Source organism: Falco biarmicus, chromosome 8 (genome assembly GCF_023638135.1).
Source record: "Falco biarmicus isolate bFalBia1 chromosome 8, bFalBia1.pri, whole genome shotgun sequence".
NCBI classification, from domain to species: Eukaryota; Metazoa; Chordata; class Aves; order Falconiformes; family Falconidae; genus Falco; species Falco biarmicus.
The window spans coordinates 63525872-63548799 of record NC_079295.1 but is presented as its reverse complement, the minus strand read 5'-3'; the positions used below and the strand labels follow the sequence as shown (position 1 = coordinate 63548799).

Sequence of the window (22928 nt, the reverse complement as noted above, 5' to 3'; positions counted from 1 at the left end):
AGTGGGACAGGAGCGTCTTCTAGACTGCCCCAGGATGCACAGCAGAGACATAGATGACGGTCTCAGACACATTAACGGAGAAAACATGACCACCTCTGAGTGAATTATGTCACACGGGTGTGCAAGAGTCTGCAAAACATGAGGATGAGTGGAGCTGGCAGAAGGCCCTAGCAAGGGGCACAGCTCCCCAGGGTAAAGCACTGCCAGATCGGGGATGAGGACGTACCTGCTGAGGAAGACAGGACCGCTGGCCACAGGGCACGTCTACGGTCTGGGAAATAGCCCAGCCAACGCTTACGCCCCCAACTCATCCTTGTACTCCACAGGACAACAGCAGCGCAGGGGATGGTACACAAAAAGTAAGTTTTAGATGGAAGCTGAAGCTTTTTTGTTATTATTGCAGATTTCATCACAGGCTGCTGAGCTTCGCAATATATAAAACCATAAAACGTATTGAACAGAGTTCAGCTGAAGGACTGTAAGTATCTAAATTAATTTTTCATACCCAGAAGATATCCAGACAAGCTTTATAATCCCAGCCTCCCCTGTCTGAGAGCTCTCTGTAGACTTTTTTCCTTGCCTGCATGGTAATATCAACAAGTAGAGGAGAGCAGCCCAAGTGCTTTGCACTGTGGGAGTCTGCAGGTGCGACCAGAACCGCCCCGAGCTCACGGCTGGTTGGGGATGCCACTTTTCACCACCTTCTCCCCAGGCTTGCTCCAGGCTGGATGTCTCTGCCCAGCATCACAGCATCATCCCCTGGAAGATGAGACACAGCTTGTGTTGGGGGGGCTGCAGGGAAGGGCAGGGTGACACGGTGCTGCTGGGACCACAGGCTGTAGTGATGGTGCTCAGGCTCACAAATCACCTCTGCCGCAGCCCTCACCTGTCTCCAAAACCAACCCCCATTTCACACGGGCCGATTTCTCCTGGATCAGCCATTCAAACTCCTCCTGTGGGCAGCTCTAGGCCTTTTCAAAAATCAAGAACAACTGAAAGGAGATTTGCTAAGAGCACAAGGTGCACGTCTTAAAATGCTGCTCAAGCTTCTCATCCTGGCCCAGCCCCTGACTGGTTTTCCACCCAAGTACGGCATCTTCTCAGCACCTCCTCGGTTCAGCAGAAGCAAGGGGACTCTTGTCCTGCCTCCTTGTGCTGGTGACCATTTGGAGCATTTGACCACCAGACCTGGGAATAGCATCCACAGAAAACCAGCCATGGTACGAGTCCCCGGGTGCCCTCAGGCCTTCCAGCAGAGCGCAATGCGGGTACAAATCTGCACAGAAGCGCCTTTTTTAGCTTGCTGGTAGGCTTCAACATAGCAGTGTGCAAAGGCTCACAGCACTCAGCTCTGGAAAACTTTTTTTTTTTCCCCAAGTTTATGCATATAAGTAGATTTACAAAGAAAAAAAAATATAGTGCATAAACCCACACAAAGAATTGAAAATAAAAATAAGGGAGCAGAAGGGAGAGCCAGTTTCCATGGATTTTTTCCAGTGGTACAGACCTAGGAGGCTGCAATCAGCACTGACACAGGCTCTCCCCTGGATGAAGAAAGCATAAATAAAGTAATTAGATTAATCAAGTAGGGAACTATTCAGCAGCTAATTAAAATACCCAATTAATTATAACTTCTTCAAAACAGTCTGCTAAAAATGGGCCGATAATGCCCAGACAGAAAATAAACAGCCTATTTTGTTGTTATTTCATGCCTTCCACTGCATGCCTGATGCCACCTGCCTGCCAGGCTGTCCATCTCTCAGCCAGATCCCTGGACTGGATCCCGGATCCCTTGGATCAAAAGTGCTGAGCAATCCCTTATCGCATGAACAATATACAGGGAAGTGTAAGTCAGTCTAAAAAAAGGGCATGCCAATTCTCCTCCCTGTTTTACACTAACAACATCTATTTTTCCATTTATCTGCACCTTTTGCTGTATCGATCAGCAACACAGAGCAAAGACTGTGGCAAAGTGACTTTTTATAGAGTCAGGGTGAGCAGGCAGCTGCAACACACCTATCACTGGCTTGACAAAAACCCATTTGGATCATCTGTCATCTTCATGGCTCCTCACTGCTAATAAAATTTGGGGAAAATTCACAGCATTAAGATGCAGAGGAAAAAACAAAGCTTCCAGATTCTACCTGTTACAGGAGCTAAACTCCTACAAACAGCCTTTACTGACAATAAGTGATTTTCATCACTGAGCTCCTGCTTTCCTTAAACAGAATTGTAAACTACCAGTGGAAATATAAAGGCAATAAATTGACAGCTAACTTTTTACTTATTCTGTGCTTTTTATTATGAAACATTCAGGGGGTTGTTTTTTTTTTTCATACTGTAACAAGTGCAAATGCAATAATGAAAGAAAAATTAAGACCAACATCTTCCAAAGTGCTCAGGGGTTTCCTCACTCCACATTATTTACCATTGACCTCAGAGTAGAAGATATACATCAATGCTAAGCACTTTATAGTTGTCGGGGGGAGGGGTGGGGTGTGGGGTGGGGGGTGTGTGCGTCAAATTTTATAAAAAAAAGATTAATTCAGGTGCTAACACATCCCTTAGAAACACACAAAACTTCATGCAGCATATAAAGGCAGGACTTATCATAGGAAATAATTTGTAGATAAATCTGTTTATTCAGTATTAGAAATGTCTCGATAGGGATAAACCTCACTTGGCTTGGCTTTAGACAACACATACTCACTCAAAAACTCATTCAGCCCAAGACTGTAAGTTAGAACATTATTTCTGCAACAGTTCAAAATATTTTCTTCAACACACTAAGCTAGATGTTTTTTAACCTTCCCTAGACCAAGAGTTTTTAGAAAGTTTTCCAACTCTATCATTCAAAAGACACAAGTTACAGCCATCTACAAGATTTGAATACAACTTTCAAGGCCCCTACAAAATGGTCTTCCTACATTTCAACTCAGTATCAATATTTCTTTTTTAAAAAACAAACATTTGCAATCCTACTCACGTTTCCTTTTAACTTACTGATGGCGGATATATTTTGCCATCAGGTATGCTTCTGAACTTGGGTAAAGTCACTGTGGGTTTTTAATGCTGCGGGATGCAGATGCGGAAGAGCCTGAGCAACCCAGTGCTGCCACTAAAGACACAAAAGATACTCTCCTCTACTCTGCACCATACTTGGTGGTTTTTTTTATTATTATTCCAATTTACATTTGTGGTTTCTCATTCCTCCCTGGCAGCTATGGCTCCAGCAGCAATTCTGAGCTCTGTGCCCCGACTGATGGCCCCTGCACGCAGGCACACATTTGAAATAAGACTAAAAGAGGCATCCAAGCCAGGATCTCCGCAGTTTCCATGGGCTGACTCCAGTTTAAGCTTAGTTAAAAAAATCCTCCCCAAGAGCACCGCAGTCTACCACTTGGCACCAAGAGTATGGAAATGTTTGCTGGGCGACCAAAGGGAGGAGAAAATTAGAGTAATAAATAAATGGGGAAAATCACAGAAGTTAAAAAAGAAAGACGAGAAATACAATATTCCACAGGAAAATGAAACAAAGATTTTGCATTCCCAGATCAAAACACTTCATGAAACATTTTGCAGATGTGGCTCTAGGCTGTTTTCTGATCCACTGAATGTTATGAGATGATGTGAACGAAATGTCAGTATATAGGTTAAAGATATCTAGAGATGTAGTAATTCTACCTGATTACTTTGAAATGTCAGAGTTCTCCAGCTCCTTATTGGGGATGATGGCTCTTTCTGAAGCCTGAGGAGGAAGACGACAAAATCTGGGGATTCAAGGCTGTTCTTTCTTAAGTTAGGTGGCCATTGGCAAGTGTTCTTTTGAGATAACTCTTAGTATTTTATGCACGTTAACGTAAAGAAAAATAAGTTATACTACCACATTCCCAGAGCTTAGGTTACACCACAGACTTTCAGTGGTGTACGTAAGACAGTACAGACCAGACACCGTTCCAAACTCGATCCACTTTCATGGCCATAACAGTATCAAACAGGATAACGAAGCATTTCTTAAACACTTCCCCAATTCTTGATCTTTTTTGTAGCCTCCAAAACAAAGGTGAGATGTAAAGAAGTCTTAAGTAGATAGACGTGGCCTCCTCTGTTCCAGAGCACGTGCTCTCCAACCAAACTGAAAAGAATTGGGAAACAGACTAATGTCTGTTCATATAACATGATGGAAACATCTCTGCCCAATGCAGGGGAAAAAAAGAAGAAAGAGAGAAAAAGAGAGAGAACAGTGTTCATGAAAACACAAAAGGAAGCCCTTTGAATAATTTCTATCCATTAGAAAATTGCCGTCAACTTAAGAAACTGGTGAAAACTGACTTAAAATCTGCCAAAACCCCAATTGGGCCAGAACAGGGACGCATCTGGGAGGCAGTTGCTCAGGAAGGGCAGGATTCCAGTGGCTCCCCCGAGCTCGCTGTGCCTGGAGAAGCCCCGCGCGCTGCTCGTGCCCCCGCCACCTCTTGCAAAGCACAAGGAGGCCAGCCTTTCAGCTTTAAAAGAGCCGAAGGAATTAGCTATAACTGACGAGCCCAAAACTGCAGCCTGCAACCTGTTCACATTTCTGAAGAGAGCCCAAAGTAACCGCACTCCGATTTTCACCAACTCATTATGTAAAATAAAACCCAGCTGAAAGCCAGTGTGGGGCCACAAAATGCCTTCATTATCTTTCAGTTCTGTTCCAGCAAAACTGCAGCCAAAATCTCCTGGGTTCAGAGGGGCTGAGGTTTTTGTCTTAATAGCCTTTTACTTCTTCCACACTGTACAGCTTCAGCAAGATTTTCTGCCAGTTTGTTTGGACCTAACAAGCTATTTTACCATTAAAACAAAACACAATGTGTCCAGAAGTATTAAACATTTTCCACAAGGCCCTGTTTCACAACGACTCCAAGCTTGACAATGCCAAATCATAAGTCCAAGACAGATGTTTTCCAGATGTGCTGCAAATCTCATGTACGTGTTGGATGCAGAGCTCTTCCGAAATGCTATCAGAGTTGTACCTGCTGCATTCACATAGGTTGACCCCTGGGTTTCGGCTTCTGGGTAACTATTCTTATGAATAATTTTCTCCAGAAAACAGCCACATTGCTCACGTGCCTATAGGAGGCTGAAGCGTAATGATAACCACTGTACGGAACAGACGGGAAAGTAATGGGAAGCCATGGATGGAGAGCTGCATCAAGCCCATAGGAAAGAAGATCTCCCTCACCACGCACCACTGTGATGTGTTTGTACAGATTAAACCATGGAAAGTCTTTGGGACAGAGATGATCCTCTACATTGAGTGAACAGAGGTGTCTACCCTCTGGGCAGGAGCACCTCAAACCCGTGCCCAGAAGGACCCAACATGTAATGCCCACCCCACAGTCCTGCACCGACAGCCTTCATCACAGCGAGTTCCCAGGTCGGGAGTCCCTGAGCCGAGTGGGTATTCATGGCACTTGATTATTTATTGTTTATCCCCATGTTATTCTGAAATTCAAGTATCAATACTCAAACATTGCCCGTATGAAAATACCACCGTGGCAATTTCCTTTTAGACTGTTTTACAACTCAAGCCAGAGGAACACAGCAGAACCCAGAGTCCAGTCACCCTCAAAAACATTCGCATTACATGAGACACCCCCCAAAAGAAAAATGATTTCTAAATCTTTGCCTTAGAAGACCCTGAGTACAGCTCTGATCCAAAAAAAGGCCAAGTATCAGAGGCTCCTTTGAGCTGGCAACACATTTTGCTATTGCTAACAGTTTACCTGCAAGGCACCCAGGTGCTGTGGCGAGGGTTATCTACACACAGCTGGTTCCACTGCCCATCGGTCTTTGATGGAGTTTATCCATGGGCAGGTTCTGAGAATCACCTTTCCAAAGAAGATCTGCTTTAATTGGCTACGTTGGTCCTCCAGGAGGAGCACCAAGATAGGGCTTCCACAGTAAGAAACCGCAAATATAAAGTTAAATTCCGTTTTCTACAAATATTCAGGAACCAATTTGCTAAAATATTAATGAATAGCAAACTGAAGGGCCGTGGATACAACCAAAGTGCTTACACACAAAAATACAACTAAATATTCACCTCAAGTGTTTTCACATTATTTGGCTTGCTCTAGATTTAACAGGGGGGAAGAAAAAGCCCTGTAGTAATGCCTGGCATTTGGCACCGTGGCTTCCACTGGAAAATCTTGGGTGAGGAGACCGGCCGGCACAGGAGAAGGGTCCCCAGAAGTGGAGGGTCCTTGTGTGTGCCCAAAGCCCCCCAGAGAGGAACCAGGGCAGCACCAGGCCACCACCACCTCTCCAAACCCCAGCACAACACCACCCCAGCAAGCTGCGGCGATGCTGCCGTGGCAAAGCCTTGCTGAGCTCTAACAGCAAAACAAAGCCCCTCGTGTATTTTGGATGCGCTCGAATTCTTTCCCTTCAGCTCTGCTACCTCTTGATCACAACCCTCTGGAGCAGGATAAATAAATAAAAGCCCACTAAAATTTCAGATGCTGCTCTGCAATAATTTAAAAAATAAAATTCCCTGCATTAATCCTGAAAAAAAAAAAAAAGCTGCTTTGCTGAATTCTCAACTAAATTGCCAGCGTGGCAGACAAAAAGTGAGCAAGGAGGAAAGAGGTAAACTCTGAGAGACCCTGACAACAGGCTGCCATCACTGCAGGAAGAGACCAACCCCACACATCTTACATGGTGAACCTCACACAGGTGAGCCTTTCTTCAGCCCATCAGACTGTTTGCAGTGAAAACAACCCTCACTCAAAAGGAAAACCAACGCCTGCCTTCACATTTGTCACACCAATATGCTTTTTACTATGAAAGCTACATTTAGGTATAATTGCAAGTGATCAAGTTCCTCACTCCAACGTTGTGCTGTTCCTTCCTCCTCTGAATTAACTGAAAGAGCAGAAGAGGAGCGAGCTGTCGTTTTCTCCATCACACAAGTTCATTACTGTGGCGATATTTTTTGTTCAGCAAGATCATTACAAGATAAGGAGACCGCGATGGTATTTGCAAAACTGCAAAATTTCCTTTCCCTTCCAGAGCTCCAAACCTGAACACGGGGCAAAACTCTTTATGCGAGTACAGCAGCTGGATGGGCTTCAGAACTTGCTGTTCTACGTGCCAAGGACAGCACAACTCCATGTTTACAGACATCATGTGCCCCAATCACACCCCTACTGACCACAGCCTGTTGCATCTCTGCTTGGGCGCAGGGATTCTGCATTCAGCAGCCATAACCAGTCCTTCACTCCTGCAAAACCTATAGGAAAAACAGCACATGCCATAGGATTTCACAGGGGCAGGGAGCCTAAACTTGGGATGATTTAACAAGGGCTCTGACAGTCATTTCTATGACCTTGAGGAAGTCACTGGCTCTCTTCTAGACAGTAATTCTTCCCCTGTAATGGGTGGATTACTATTTTCCTGGCATGCAAGGGTGTCGTGAAGTTTAATTCACTGATCTTTGTGAAGCGTTCCAGGACACTTTGACGGAAAATGCAAAATATTATCAGTAAAAGCCTCCCACTTAAATGTCACCCGAAAACCTTCCTCTTACTCCTTAATTTGCAATTGATCCCTGCTCAATTAGAGGTAATGGGATTCACATGTACACTTCAGCAGCTGAGCAGACCCCACAGGAAGGTGCCAGTGACAGCATCGGCGCTAATTCACACAAAGCAGCCAGGCGATTGGTACCTGCCACTCCATGAGCCATGGCTGGATGCCGCATCCCTGTACTGCACAGTGACCACCCAAATCGGCAGTGGGTGAAGGGATGGGGCACAAATCCTGCTGCCACCACAGCACCCACCCCCTATACAAACGTGGCAGTGGCTGCACTTCTAACTAACTATGCAGTTTATGACTGAAATTCCTCTCTGTGACTCAGCTTTTTACCAAAAGAAAAGAAAAAGAGACAAGAAAAAGTTTCTACTCAAGGAGTCTTCAAGTCACTAGCAGATAGACCAAATCTGCACATCAGTCATTAGCTTACTATGTCAAGTTTTAACGTTCATGGGAACAGTTTCATTTCACGTGGGCAAGGGAAGGCAGATAACCTCACTGCTGGCACTTCGTGCGCCTCCAACGAGAATACAGCTTCAACACAATATGCAAAAAAGCAACCAGGGAATTACAAAGGGCTTTATCAGTACCTCATGCTGCAGAGCTCTGGCAGAGTGCTTATTTTAAATAGTATTGCTCTGACTTCACGACACCTCCAGTAGGATTCAGCCTTCTCAAGTGTATTAGTAAAAAGTGCCTGTTAAATCCTAGAGCGGAGAGGCAGGAAGGGAGCAAAGGCTGGTGGAAGCGGCACTGGCTTTTTTCCTTGCAGCCACTTAATTGAATCTGCAGTATCCAGCCTGTTGGTATTCCCCAGCACTCAGAATTTCAATTTGCTCCATGGATTTTTATACTGAGCACCCAGAAAAATTAGCATTTGTGCTGAATAGCTTTTAATCAACTATTCTCAAGTGTCAGTCCTTTTCATCTGTAAAGCACTTCTAAACCTCCTTGCCTGAGTCTCCCCTAGCCCTAAAATTTATTCTATGCATTTGTTTTCCTCCATTCAGTTTCCAGCAAGCATCCTTTATCACGATCTCATCATCTTAATCTTTAATGCTCATCTCTACCTTTTAACCTTTCCTGGTTTATTTTTAAAGCAATCTCTTGGTCTCTCTCAGGGTTTGTTGTTTCTTTTTATTTAATTAAGGTTTTCCCTGGCCTCTGTCACAGCGCAGAGCTGGAGCTGTCCCATGGAGAGTCACCCGGCACCAAACTGCACATTATCCTCTCAAAAGGTGACATGTGTGGCCCTTAATTAAGACAGTAATTTTTCTCTGAACACAATTTACTTATTTTAGAGAAATGAAGGCAAGTGTCACAAGAGCATTAAAGAGCTCAGCTCCCGATTCCTGTGGCCACCAACTGGCCAACACACCTAATTCTGAAAGAACCAAAATTTTTAGGAAACATTCCCAGCATTTTTTAATCAGAGGAAAAGATGACATTCCTGGTTTAAATTTTCAGTCTAACAATGGCTCACAGGAAATCTGCTCAAATCACTTGGCCTTTTTTGCAGCAGCGATTTCATACCAGACTGGGACTTGGTTCCTTGCAGAACTGCAGTGGCTGTTGGGAAAGGCAACCAGCCCTGGGGAGAAACCCCAATCTGCGAGAAAAATTACAATATAGGATACTCTTTACATGCAACGGTATTAACCATGCTGTGCATCTGATGTGGTAACTCCATGCTCCAAGGTCCAGGCTCCCTCCTCTTCCTCTCACATAAACCTCCCAGCATAGAGAAATATTTTGTTCTTTGTGGTCACAAGGAAATGAAGCCTTAATATATATTCTCCATAGGTGACATTTTGCACATACATAAATTACCCCTCTCTTGAACCAGCATCCTGAGTTTCCACCTGATGTTCTTCTAGGCAGAAGCACTTGAACATTCCAATAATGCTGAATTACTGCAGTTCAGCGCTGAAATTTGAAGGTTTTCCAACACAGAAAACACTTAAATTAAACAGCAATAGGAAATCTTGATGCAGTATTCGTTTTACTTCACTTGAGATTGCTTGGGTAGAATATGCCATGTGTCATCCTGCCCTTACACTGGGAAAACCATGGATGTAGACACTTCATGGAATCATTTAGGTTGGAAAAGACCTTTAAGATCATCGAGTCCAACCATAAGGTTGTTTGATTCCATTCATTTTTGATACAAGCCCCATAAACAACTAAATCAAACTTTAATCTAAATATCCTTTCATTAGGATATTGAGTAGAAGTCTGTATGCAAAGCTGAGTGCAGCCACAGATTATCCGGAATCAGGTTCAACCCTTCACAACACTCGGGTACGCTCAGATCACCCATTTCACCAGCGCCTCCAGTCAGAGGCAATAGAAAACTGCAGGCGGCAGCGAGTGCTTTGCCAGCAGCGCGGTAGCCTGACATTTTGCTATGTAAACACTGTCCGTGTGTGTGCCCCAAGGGAGAGTCCTCTCCCCACGAGCACCCCTCAGGAAATTGCATTCTGAAACTTAGAGCTTGACACAATTATACTTTCATAACATTTGATGCATGAGAAATCCTTCAAATTACTGCAGAAGCAACAGAAGAGTTGAAAAAGAAATAAGACATAAGGGGGGGGGGGGGGAAGGGAGGGAGGGAATAAAAGTGGTGGTGTTGTAGTCCTGTTGGTGCAACCATGATGGTCTAAGAACTCAAACACGCACAGGTTTTACAAGGAAAGGCAGTATCTTTTACCAGACTAACAACATTTGGGAAAAAACAGCAGGCAAACTTATGAGCATCCAAGCTTTTTTCACAATTATGAAATTCAGAAATGCAGAGACTCAGTAAATGTGTTACTTTTTAATCATGACTTCATAATATTGTGCCCACTCTGCTGGCATTTCTCCAATTTATTCATCACCTAGAGTGGTTTGGAAAATTGCTGATAGAACAGTGAGAGCAAGTATTCAATTCAATGAAATGAAAAAGCAAAAGTTTTCTTTAATGTTTCCTACACAGGGCTCTTCAATATTTAAGTAAGGTTTAAGCTCACAAATTCATGTACAAGAAATACCACCCTGATGTGCAGAGAAGTGAGGTGGATGCAGTGAGTCCAGACTGCCATCCAATCACAACAAACATGTCTTGGATGCAAACAGCACATAAAAACAGGTAAAAATGAAAGAAAGCCATCCCCTGACACCCTGACTGCTGTAGGCGGCAGTACACAAGCTTGCATAGGAACTCCGACCAGTAAACGCAAGGCACCCCCTCTGTCCCTGCCCGTATCCTTTACTTGGATTCTCAGTCCTCTGTCCTCTCCTGCTTTCATTCCCCATCACAACTGCTAAGGCTATGCAACAAAAGAAGCTTCATCATCACCCCTCAGCTCTCCTGAAATGACTGCCCTGAAGGTTTACCAGTGCCAGGCTTTGAGCCGCCTGAGCAGATGCCACCCTCAAGAACAACGAGCTGGATCTCATTTCTCTGCCCTCAACAATATCAAGCTGCAACTCTTGCTGCTTTAAACTGAGACCATCTCATGCTACCACTGTCTTCCTCCAAGCCATGGAGTTTTGGGCTGAGCTTTTCTATTTCAATGTGTAAACATCTTTAAACCTCTTTCTTAACCACCTATCATACCCTCCTTTATGTTCACGCAGAGCAGGAACTCCCAAACAGTGCTTGATGCTGGCGTGGTCCTCCAGCAAGGCAGACAGGCTGCATATCTCATTAACTCTAGGCTCTGGTGAATGCAGCTCAACCAGCACACTCTGAATTATAAGAGGGAAAGACATTTGAAAGAACAATTCTGATTTTTATAAGATGTTAATACTACTGCTGAAATATTCTTTAATTTTTTTTGTTCGCTATTTGATACATAATACAAAGCCATTTGGTTTTACGAGAGATACTATGGCCATGCACATCAAGACCAGCAACTGGAGAAGATTAATAGACTTGTCCTTAAATAAGATGAAACAGATAACAGTCACCAAATAAAAACTGTTCATGGGGGCCTCAGTCATGATCACTGTAAAAAACAAACTTTACACAATTTCACATTAAAAACAAAAGGCCACATTACAGTTACTCCTGCACTCCCCGAACAGCCATTGCCTCAAATTGGAGCTATAAAACCACCAGGAATGCTGGATAGGGATCACTTTAGATAACACCACTTTTTCCACTAGCTTCATCCACAGTACGTTTTCCCCCATTTCAGCTTTACTGACCATGTCTGAAATGTGTCACCAGTCTATGCAGAGCTGCAGTATCAGGGACACAGAGATTTGTTTTTGGCGAAGCAGAAGCAGGTAACAGCACCACTGCAAGGCGTTACAGTGGACATAATTCACCTTTGATTGACTATGTCAAATTTAATGTCCATTGCAGTGCTCCAGTCCCACCTGCCTGTGAACATGCAGGATTACCATTATGGCCATGAGGCTCCCAGAAAAGGCTTCTTATTACTAATATGAATTAGGTCTCCACGACTTTTTTTTTTTTTTTTTTTAATTTTACAGGCATTTCTTCTTTGGGGACTTTTTGTAGGACTTCCTTTGAACCCTTTCTAATTTTGACTCTTTTTCGTACACTTAAACTTTCCATGCTCTCTTGTTATTGGCATTTAATTTCCAATAAAAGCTCAACTATATCAGGGAGAGTTTCACTGCTGGCTCTTATGAGACCAAGATTTCCCTTCCATCAATTTCATAATGTGAACAAAGGTCTTTTAAAATGGAAAACGTTCTTAAAGACCATGCACATACTCTTACAAAATTCCTATTACCAAAGCTAGCAGCAGACTGTCTCATGTTTGCATCCTCACATAAATCAATGGAATTTCCATAATTTACCCCAAAGGTTGATGCAATCTGTTTATAAGGAGTTAAGCTGTCAATCACATTTAAGAGGATTCAGCCTGAAAAGCCAGGTAAAATTGATCCCTCCCCCCAAAAGACTCAGTGGAGGGAGCTGAAAAGGCAGCACGGGAATAGTAAGGAATCCCTTTGGCATTCAGAGTCCTGAAGCATTCAGTATATGAGAACTGTATCAGCTCTACTGAGAGCAAACACATACCTCCATTATATATAGCACTTATCTCTCTTTATAACATTTGACACTCCTAATATATTTACATTGGACAGCAAAATGATCATTATAGGCCAGACCTACATGTCAAAGACCCCAGCCTCCTCCCCAGAGGGATTAATTGCATGCCTCCCAACAGCTCTGAATCCATCTCGCTGCCACGGAAGCAGCCTGTCAGCAGTGTTGCAAAGTTAAAATCGGCAAATATTAATTGCCAGCTGGGAAATCTGCCATTAGTTCACACTCAGATTTTTTTTCCAGCTGGAAAGATAGAGTGTGTTAAATGGAGCAGATTTCTTTGCAGTCTGCAAACCAGCCGACAGAGCGGGTTTGCCTGTTTTGCAGGCACTAAATGAGCAAAACATTCAACACCTTCTCAGAGATGATTTGAAATGCTGTTCTCTAGAACAAATTACTTCTGGAAGTAACAAAGCACCAAACTAGCACATGGACAACAAATAAAGGGGAAACAAACCACCACCACCTGAGGCTGAATTCATAGCTACTCAAGATTACTGCAGCGATACGTTGCATGAGTTATTAGCCTACTTACAGTTTTTTTCCAAGTTTGTAATTTATTTACGTTCAAGCACAGCAAACTTTCTGTCGACATGGAGAAAATGATAATTTTCCATCATTAGAAAGAAACTTTTTGGAACTGGAGGAAAGATAAACAAGTTGAAAATGAAAGATGCCATTTAAGGCCATGAACTCGAGTGACCCTGGGGTGATACACGCTGGAAGAGGTCTCCCCATGGACACATCTAGTGCAGGGTCACACCGGGTCACTCAGGGCTGTTTCCAGCCACATCCTGAAAGCCCCCAGAGATGAAGGTGGCACCTGGGCAGCCTGCCCCACCACTCAGCTGTCCTCATGGGAAAACCATCTCCTTACATTCAGGCTGAACTTCTCATTTCAGCTTTTCCCTTTGTTTCTCATTCTCATCCCATGCAGAACCAGGCTCCACTCCCTATGCTACACACATGTAAATGCTACAGATTCATAGAACGGTTTGGGACAGAAGGGACCTTAAAGACCACCCAGTCCCACCCCCCTGACACAGGCAGGGACACCGGCCACCCGCCCAGGTTGCCCCCAGCCCCGTCCAGCCTGGCCTCGGGCACTGCCAGGGATGGGGCACCCACAGCTGCTCTGGGCAGCCCGTGCCAGCGCCTCGCCGCCCTCACAGGGAAGGATTTCTTCCTAACATCTCATCTAAACCTCCCCTCTTTCAGCTTACAGCCATCCTCCCCTGTCCCATCACTACATGCCCTTGTAAAAAGCCCCTCCCCGGCTTGCTTGTCAGCCCCTTTAGGCACTGGAAGCTGCTGTAAGGTCTCCCCGGAGCCTTCTCCTCTCCAGCTGAACCACCCCAACTCTCCCTGCCTGTCCCCATCGGAGAGGGACTCCAGCCCAAATGTCATGAGAGAAAAAATTATTCTCACTCTTCCAGTGTGCATACACACTTGCACGTGTATGTGTACACGCACGCACAACCCAGCACAGCAGCACCCACGCTTTGGAAGACAAAGTTCCTGGCATGAAACGCTGTGGCCAGCAGCAGTGAAAGGCTCGAACACAGCAGTGTGACCATGTGTGTAACAGAGGAGAAAGGCAGGTGGTTTTCCACAGGTATTTCTTTCCAAATTCTGTACAGAATCTGTACAAAAATATGGTTATTAAAGGCAAGAATTGACCTTGTATGAGACTGAAAATTACTGCGGTGTATTTGTTTAAAAGAAAAAATATTTTAAGCATTGAGACCAAGTTACTGAAAAAATTGCTACTGACATTTCAGGAGAGACAGGAGGAAGGAGGAAAATGGGACTGGAATACCAGACGTGAACATGCTTTTATAGTGCCCCATGTCTCCACATAAAATTCTGTCAGATGTCATAAAACTAGAGCTTTAGTAGAAGTTGGACTGAATGGAGGAAAAAAAAAAAAAGAGAGAGAGAGAATGAGAAAAGAATAAAGTAATTGGCACAGGTACAGTACATTTACATAATGGAAAGTTCAAGAATTTGGTCAACTAAGTTGGATTGAATTCATGCCAGAGCACAAACTAAATCTGACCAGTTGCAATACAAAGCCACTATACAGCCCGACAAGAAAAGCGGAGGTTTTTTTATTAAAAAATCCAATACGCCTGGATAAAGGGAGGATGTCACAACCAGAGAAAACAGGGAATGAGCCTGGGCAAGCGACACGGCTGCTCTCCTCCAACAGGGGCACTTTAGGATTGCTGATCTTGCAGAAAAGAGGAGGAAGGGACAGAAAGAAGGGGGAAATTACTCCTAAATTCTGAAAATGGAAAAGCACAGCTCTAAACAGAAATAATTTCTCTGATGTATGCACACTGCTAGAGAAATGCATTGCTCAAATGTTTCTGGAGAAAGGAAGGAGGTAAGGGAAGAAAACCTGTATCGAGTAGTGTATGTGCAGCTTTCCTTGGCTCTCAAAATATTGAGAGAAAATGAGTGAAGAGACCAAGTGGGTATAAAAAAAATCAAAAGGAAAGAAAAATGAATAGAAGTTAAAAAAAGGGGACTATTGCTATGGGAAAGCAAAGAATAGTCCAAATCACTGCGCTAAAATGATATAGCTGCATTATCCAAGGCATTTATTCAAATAGGAACGTTTCCAGGCCAACTGCTCATTTTGGACATCTGTGGGACAATTGTCATTATGAGCACAGATATCTTTCTGGTTTTCATGGGTATTGGGAGCGCTTTTGGGGAAGACTAACTTCTTTCCTCTCCTCTTCAGCAAAGAGCAAAAGCATTTTATCTTTATGTATTTCATTACCCAGTCAAAATCACCAACACTCAAATCAAATGACTATGGAAGGTCACAAAACAGTGAAAATATATATATATAAAAAAAAAACAAACAAAACCCACCAGCCACACAGTAGCAAAATCTTAAATAGATCATTTTCCTTAAGGGAAAACCAAACTATGTTTCATACCAGTGAAGACAACCAGATCAAGAAGATTCTGAACAGCTACGAGCAAGAGTGACATTTCTCCTGAGACCGCTGCATGTAGGACTTCTGCTTTACGGTATTTCCCTATGGGCTCCAAACTCTCAAGTGAAGCTTTCCACCTAATTACCATCTGCTTTGTCAACTGAGAAAAAGGGATGGCATTTGTATTTTTGTGCATGGCATCACTGGGAAACTATGCTGCACCAGCGGGTGCAGGACAAAGCCTGGGGAAATCTCTTTTGCTGGGACCATTCATTGCTCCACCCACATTTCCACACGCACCCACCTCAGATGTCACGTCCATTCACCAGCCCAAGCCTCCGGTGCGGTGGCCCACTCAGCCCAAAGTCTGCACACCAAGGACTGACACCCTCCGTGAAATCTTTCACGAACACAATGCTGATGCAACGGACCATGTTTGCCGACAGCAGAGCACCTATGTCTCTGCATGGCTCACCCTCACCCAGCAGGTTTCAGTGATTTTACACGTCTCTTTGAGAGCAATCTGGATTAATTTCATGTAATGTCATGGGGGAATCTGAATGTCCACATTTATTATTATTTTTTTTTAACTTCTTGGACTCTCAAGGTTTCAAGCAGCCATTTCATTCTAGGCTGGGCAAAGGAGAAATCAGTCACCTGCCCAGAGCCACACTCTCTTCTGCTCTTCCTAATGCTAGTAGAGAATGAAATGCTAGTGAGGTAGCACAAATTAAGCAATGCTTCTAGTCACACACAAGTATTTGCTATACGACAGTGTTTACAAAGCACTTTACATGTGATGAATATGTTAGGAGACCCAAAAAAATCATTTCCCAAAATACACTAAAGAAAACAAGATCTTCGCGGTTTACTTTGTTATCAGTTTACTGTGGATAGACCTAGCTCAGCTGAAGCGGAATCAAGACTATTTGATCTCTGTCATACTTTAAGGCCATCCAGTTTCTCACTGATAACTGGGTAAACTGGCAGAGCACACAGATGCAATCTGCAGTGTCCCTCAGCTCTACAGAGGGTCTTAAGTCTCAATTGAACACATCAACTAGGACAAAAAGCCAAGAAGCAGCCCACTCATCAGCCTAACTGTACTCAAATAATTAAACTATCTACTTGATAGAAAACAAATAGAAAGTATGTACCTACTGACAGATGTGCACCTAATATCCAGCTGAAATAATATTTTGCACCTTTACGATTTTTCTCCAGTCATGAAGTCTTATGCTTTATGTTACATTTATAAGGGGGCTTGTAAACCTGTAGCTTAATTGCTTGCTACAATTTTCTATTTAAAAGAAAACACTATCGCCCTTGATTTACAAACAGGAGGCTAAAGTAAAGAAATAAAAAGGTACACAGAAGGTTACTCAGGAACCGCATGGCAGAAACAAGGGCTGAAGCCAAATATTCCTAAGGAGTCCCACTCTTAAGATAAGGGGTTTTCTCCAATGTTTTATCTCCGTGTACAGAGGTGTAAAGTACTTTTTTATTTATGCAGGAAGAGAAGTGAGTTGTTTCTTTCTTCTCTTCCACAAAGCTGTTATTCTGCTGAAAAGCAGATCTAAGCAGTGCTCCATGGCAAGAGTTTAAGGGTTACTCTAAACTGGGACACCAAAATACTACTTTCTGACATCATTTCATGGTGTGTTCAGGAAAGTATTCAAGCGTGACATTGTATCATTAGGTATAATACAGCCATTGCAGAGGCACTGATTACTGCAATGAGAACTCATTTTCTTTAACACTATATGCGATAAGGGATGCATAAAAACCTGGCCAGAAACATCATTGTAAAAAAGGTGGGCTACGTACAAGAATGAAAAACCTGAAAACACTTCGTGGGGAGTCAGGGGGAGAAATCCCCCTCCATCGAGTGGGGTCAGGGGGCTGCTGAGCACCTGTAGAACTGAAGATTTTCTCTTTCTTTGGGAGTTTTCTCATGCTGCAGTCCCAACTGCATCTTATTCAGGGATGGAAGCAGTTTCCAGCCAGATCTGCACCCTGATCTGACTCAATACCCAAAGGCAGAAACACCAGCACTAGGAGCAAGGCACAAATATCCTTTTTAGATGCTCCTTTTTACAGTGAGAAGCAAAAATCCCTCTTCACCTTGACCTGCTCAGGTGCTGTCCCTCCAAATATGCCTTCAGGCGACCCCTTCCCATGATTAACTTCATACATGGTCCATTGGTCCTAGACCTAATGACCTGCTTTGGTAAACCTAGGTGACAAATTAACCCAGCTCAGCTGGCATTCACCAAGTCTGCCTTCCAACCACCTCCTCTCTCCCATCTGCTGCCAGACTTCAAAATAAGTAAGATTTCGCAATGCTGTGCAAAGCAGTGCCCAGGTAGCTCTGGAAATTTTGGGCTGGTCTTGGTCTCCAGGCCTCCTCCAAGGCAGGAGGACAGTAATGTTCTTCTATCTGCAAAGGGTATCACGAGGATATATTAATAATACTCTTTGAATGGGCTCCTGTTTCTTAAATAGGCTCTTCTAGCATCATGTTAGTAAACGAGAACCTGTGATGGATAGCTCTGTATATAGCCAAGCTCCTCAGGGGCTCAAGTGTCCCATGAGCTGAAGATAAAGGAATTATTTTCATATTTGGTCACATAAATGGCACTGGATATATTTGCAACAACCCACTCAAATCCTTCTATAGTTATATGGAGTCATATCTGACAATAAGTTCTCAAGATAGAGTCTAGTGAGGCCTTTGTAAGATCTCTCATTAGAAGTAAAATAATTTACAACTTATTCCACTCCCTGGCATTTTATCACACACTCCTGCTACTGCATCCTTACTTGATTTGTGACAGGATGGTACATGGCACACAAAATATTAATGTAAAAGACACAGGACTCCATCCCTTTGGTGACGTGTTAGAAGGATGATAATGCAATTTGCTACTGAACCAGTAAAACAGATGAAGGTGTACACACCCCACTAGTGACCTGAACTGTCTTTAAAATTATTTAAAATTTGGTTCCAGCAGTCCACTCCCTGCTCCTCTTACTTCATCTAAACAGTTCCTTTTCTTTGCCCACGTCATTTGCCTAAGTAGGTTTTTGTTTCTCAGTTTTGCAACAAACTTTTTGTTAATACCATATACTTTTTCTTACAGTCTTTGTCTTGTTCAAAGCCTTTCCAAATGAATTTGATTGTTAAAAGTTATTACACTGGCGGTTGAAAGTACTGAGCAGCACAACTACAGTGCAGACAATACATACAGGGATGTTAATTATTTACCAGTTCCTGTTTTGATTACATTTTGGGTGGTGATGACATTCAGGGGTTTAATAGCTGCATAAAACATGGTTTTATGTTCTACAGTGTCCTAGAATAAACCATCCTTGAAAAATTTATCTCTTGGAAATAAAACATACCATTTGGCCATTTATCAGGATTACGGTAAGATGAGTGATGAAAGTTCTACAGAAGTATTTATTTTTAATGATGCCCTACCTTTGAAAAAACAGTCCTTGCTGTGGATAATGTAGATTTTCTTCCTCTGCAGACAAGAGGCTCGATGCAGTTGACAATGATTTTCATAAAATTTGCCATCAGATCCACACACAGGCATGTAGCTGGACTTGCAGTCTTCCACGCATTTGCACTCGGGCTGATTGGTGTCCTTGTTCACCACACACTTACTCCCCCGGCCACAGTACTTCTTCTCACACGATGCATGCAGGCCATCCTGCCCATAAAGCACTGGGAAGAGCAGAAAACGTCAGTGAGCAACATTTGCCTAACAGACTGTACTCATCTGGTGTAGCAGCACAATCATTACAGGAGGAGGAGCGACAAGGTTTGCAAGGTGAAAAGCACACTCCTTTGGACAGCAGCAGTTTGAAGAGTATCTTCACCTCGGTGCTCCCCAGCCTCTCCCTCATCACAACAGTAAGCACGTGCTGAAAACGCTTTACTGAAAAGTGATAGACATGGGCTGTTTGTTCTTTTAGCCCTTAGCAAAACTAGACCCTAAAATAAATCCAGTGGGAGCATTTCAGTGGCCAAATTTTGGCCGTGAAAGTAATTCTGAAAACCTACACTCTTTCAGCCACAAAACTCACAAGGAGCTTTCCTTTTGGGCAGCCAAGCACCCTAAATGACAGCACTTCGGCTTCTGCATCAGCATCTGTATTCAGAGACCACCCTCCGCTCCACGAGCCAGCAGAACATCCCCAAGGCCAAAATTCACACAGGTTTCAATGAAAGCTCAGACAGGCAATTGCTGAGAGCTTTTGAAAAAAATAACCCCCAAGAACGACCATCACTGAAGTCAGGGGAATATTACAGGATGCTTCTTGCTGTAAAAGCAACGACCAGTATCTGTCCCTACACTCTGAACAACAACATATAATGAAAAATAACTTTCTACTACTTTTCAGAACTCATTGGATATAGTATTGGGAACTATCTGCTTTTTTATACTATTAAAAGGCTAAGGGAGTTGCCCACGTATTATAACATTTTCTGCTTCTCAAGTTTCCTCACTTAAAGGCTTACAACAGAACATTTATATAATTCATACAGGACAGGGTACTTGCGAACAAGCCACTACTCAGAGCAATAATTACCATTATACTCAATGAAGAGAGTTTCAGGAAATTAGATTATTCTATGCTAATTGGAGTACACAAAGTTGAGAATTACAAAGGGATGCTGCAAAAGGCATAATTAAAGCAGGAATAAACATTTCATAGTGCACAACCCACTGCCAGCCTTGCGCAGCCTTCCAACAGCAGCAGCCACCGGCTGCACCCACGCCATGGCTCAGTCTGGACCAACAGGACAGTTTTGAAGCAAATCCCTGTTGTCTACATTTACCACATGTAGGTTTGGCTCTTGGTGAGGTTTTGGTTTGCACAAGCTTTCAGAGGAAGCTCAAGTGGAAGCACTGTTCCAGATGTACTCCAGCATCCAACAGGACAAATCCTGCAGCAACTGTAGCTTCACGCCATCCCCCAAAATGCATCCAGGGCTCTTCCCGTCAAAGATTTTTCAAGTAGCAGAACAGTTCTGCCTAAGAGAGCACACCAGATCTCATCCAGAGACACACCCCCATCACATGCAATGGAGGATGTGAGGAGCATCAGCACTAGCTACTTCAATCTATCAATTCTTTTTTATCATGCTAAATTCCTCACTAACATTGATATAGCCCCTACCTGCCCAGTATTTTATGCCAATATGAAATGCCCCAGCGTTGAAGCTACGTTTCATCTACTAGTGATCAAGGGGTTAAAGCATGTGCATAAAGACAAGGAAAAGTTCCTACAAAACCCCATTTTTCTTGGTCCCTGTAAAGCCTTTGTTTTTATCAGGGTAAATCTGAAAGGGGAAAAAAAATCTGTTATTGGAGGATTAACTATTTGATTCAATAACTCATTAAAATTCTTCCAACTTGGCAAGCTAAGAAATATTGACTTTTCTTGACTCGTAATAAACTAGAAGGTCAAAGCATCTCTGAACAGTGCAAAAAGTACAGTCCCTGGAAGGAGTATCTGACTATTCTTTATTTACTTTACTAATTGTTCCAGAATTTCTGCAAAATGTCCTCAGGAATGCAAATTTTGTGATCTCCAAGAGACCTGACTGCCAAGGCCAACTGCATTTGCAGTGCCTGCTGTAGACCAGAGCAGCGTGAAGGATCAGGGCTTGAGGAAGCCCTGGTCAAGCACTATTCTCTTCCTCCTCCTCTCGGTGGCAGGACCTGCACCTGTACAAGCACTTGGCTTATCCATCACAATGTGCCTCACAAGACATGTTTTGGGGAGTGCTGTTGATGCTAAAGATATTTTTAAAAAAGATCAAGATTCAGGAGCTGTTGTAGTCTATATAAATGTAATTCAGACACAACTACAGCAAAGCCCTTCCTGTGCTTTCTTGATCGCTAAAAATTGATCTCTCCAACCCAGCACCAGCTGAGTACTACACCATGCCTCTCGCTGAAGGTTATTTCTGCCTCCTTGTTCACACCGGGCTGCTCCGATCTAATGCATCGGGTCACATCTGGGCAGGCCACAGCTGCACCCTGCCCCACCAGCTACTGCAGGCAGCGAGCAAAAAAACTTCTGGAGCCTCAAGTAGTTTTGGTATTTTGATTTTTAATATAAACTCAACATTACTGAAGACAAAGACTATTTCTCTTGCAATGGAAATTTTAAGTCTTTTGATGATACATCAAGGATTTGGTCAAGCACCAGCTTATAAAAAAAAAAAAAAAGACAAAATACTTCAGCTTTTCTATATCCACCCTGGTTACTATGGAGAAACCACAGAAAGCCCGTCTACATTTATGTCTCAGTCATTTTGTTCACAGTTTGGTTTATTCCGCGTTCCAAGATGAAGAGCTCCTGTTTAATCACACTACAGTTAGGAAGTGGGGTAGGAAGGATACCCCCTACAAACAGCCAGAAAGGAAAGATTCACTTATTCGGGAATCCTGGTGTGCTTCTACTAGTCCCAATCCTCTGAAATTTGTGTGTCTGCAAGCAGAGTCTTAACATGGGGTGCCTTTGCCAGAATCTGATCATGTTGATAGCAGCTCTTTAATTCAATTACTATTTGCATAATCCTTTGAAGAACTAAAGCACCCCACAAGCACACTTAACTGTACAGATGGACCCTCCATCCAGGAAGGACTGTAACAGGATGCAAAACAGAACAGAGCCAACAAAAACGGAGAGGAAAGAAGGTTTTTAACTGCAAAAGCACTCTTATCTTTATCCAGGTTATTAATAAATTTAGAGCAGCACCACAGAAAGAGACTTTCCTCAACTGCATCAAGGCACCTGCTCCAGTTGATCCCTTGGGCAGGCACCCGAGCCGGGAAGGACACCAGCATGTAGCTCAGTGGCATCAAACACGTCTGCCACTGGGTTTTTTGGGTCACATTGTTAAAAGTGATTGAGCTCCCCACCCTTACAAGGATTGTTAAAAACAGAAATGGGAAAAGTAATCAAGTGCAACTACCAACTCACTGCTCACAGTATTTACAAGCCCGGCTGTACTGCATGGCAAAAGGCATAGTTTATTTAATTTATTAGTCACAAAGAAAGTAATTTACTTAGGTTAAAAACTGATCATCTTGCAAAAACAAGCCACTTTTCAACACTAATTAAGCTTACCCAAGATGGCTGGTCTGAGATGTTATATTGTATTAAAGCCAGAAAGATGGGGAGAGGAAGCGCATTTGCATGCACCCACGAACACACTGTGACTTCTCAAATTGGTTTCTGTCTGCCCCTGAGAAATTTGGAATTCCAGTGAAAAACTGACAAAAACTTGGTGCAGG

At 43.2% G+C, this 22928-nt stretch overlaps 1 protein-coding gene across 2 annotated transcripts in view; it reads right to left on the bottom strand.

The window, feature by feature from the left end:
* Window positions 1-22928, bottom strand: part of FSTL4 (follistatin like 4) — a 236531-nt gene that overhangs the window by 142885 nt on the left and 70718 nt on the right. For both annotated transcript variants that reach the window (XM_056350374.1, XM_056350375.1), the window contains exon 4: window positions 19091-19339. In XM_056350374.1, the coding sequence (XP_056206349.1) occupies window positions 19091-19339 (249 nt within the window). The remainder of the gene's footprint in view (window positions 1-19090; window positions 19340-22928) is intronic.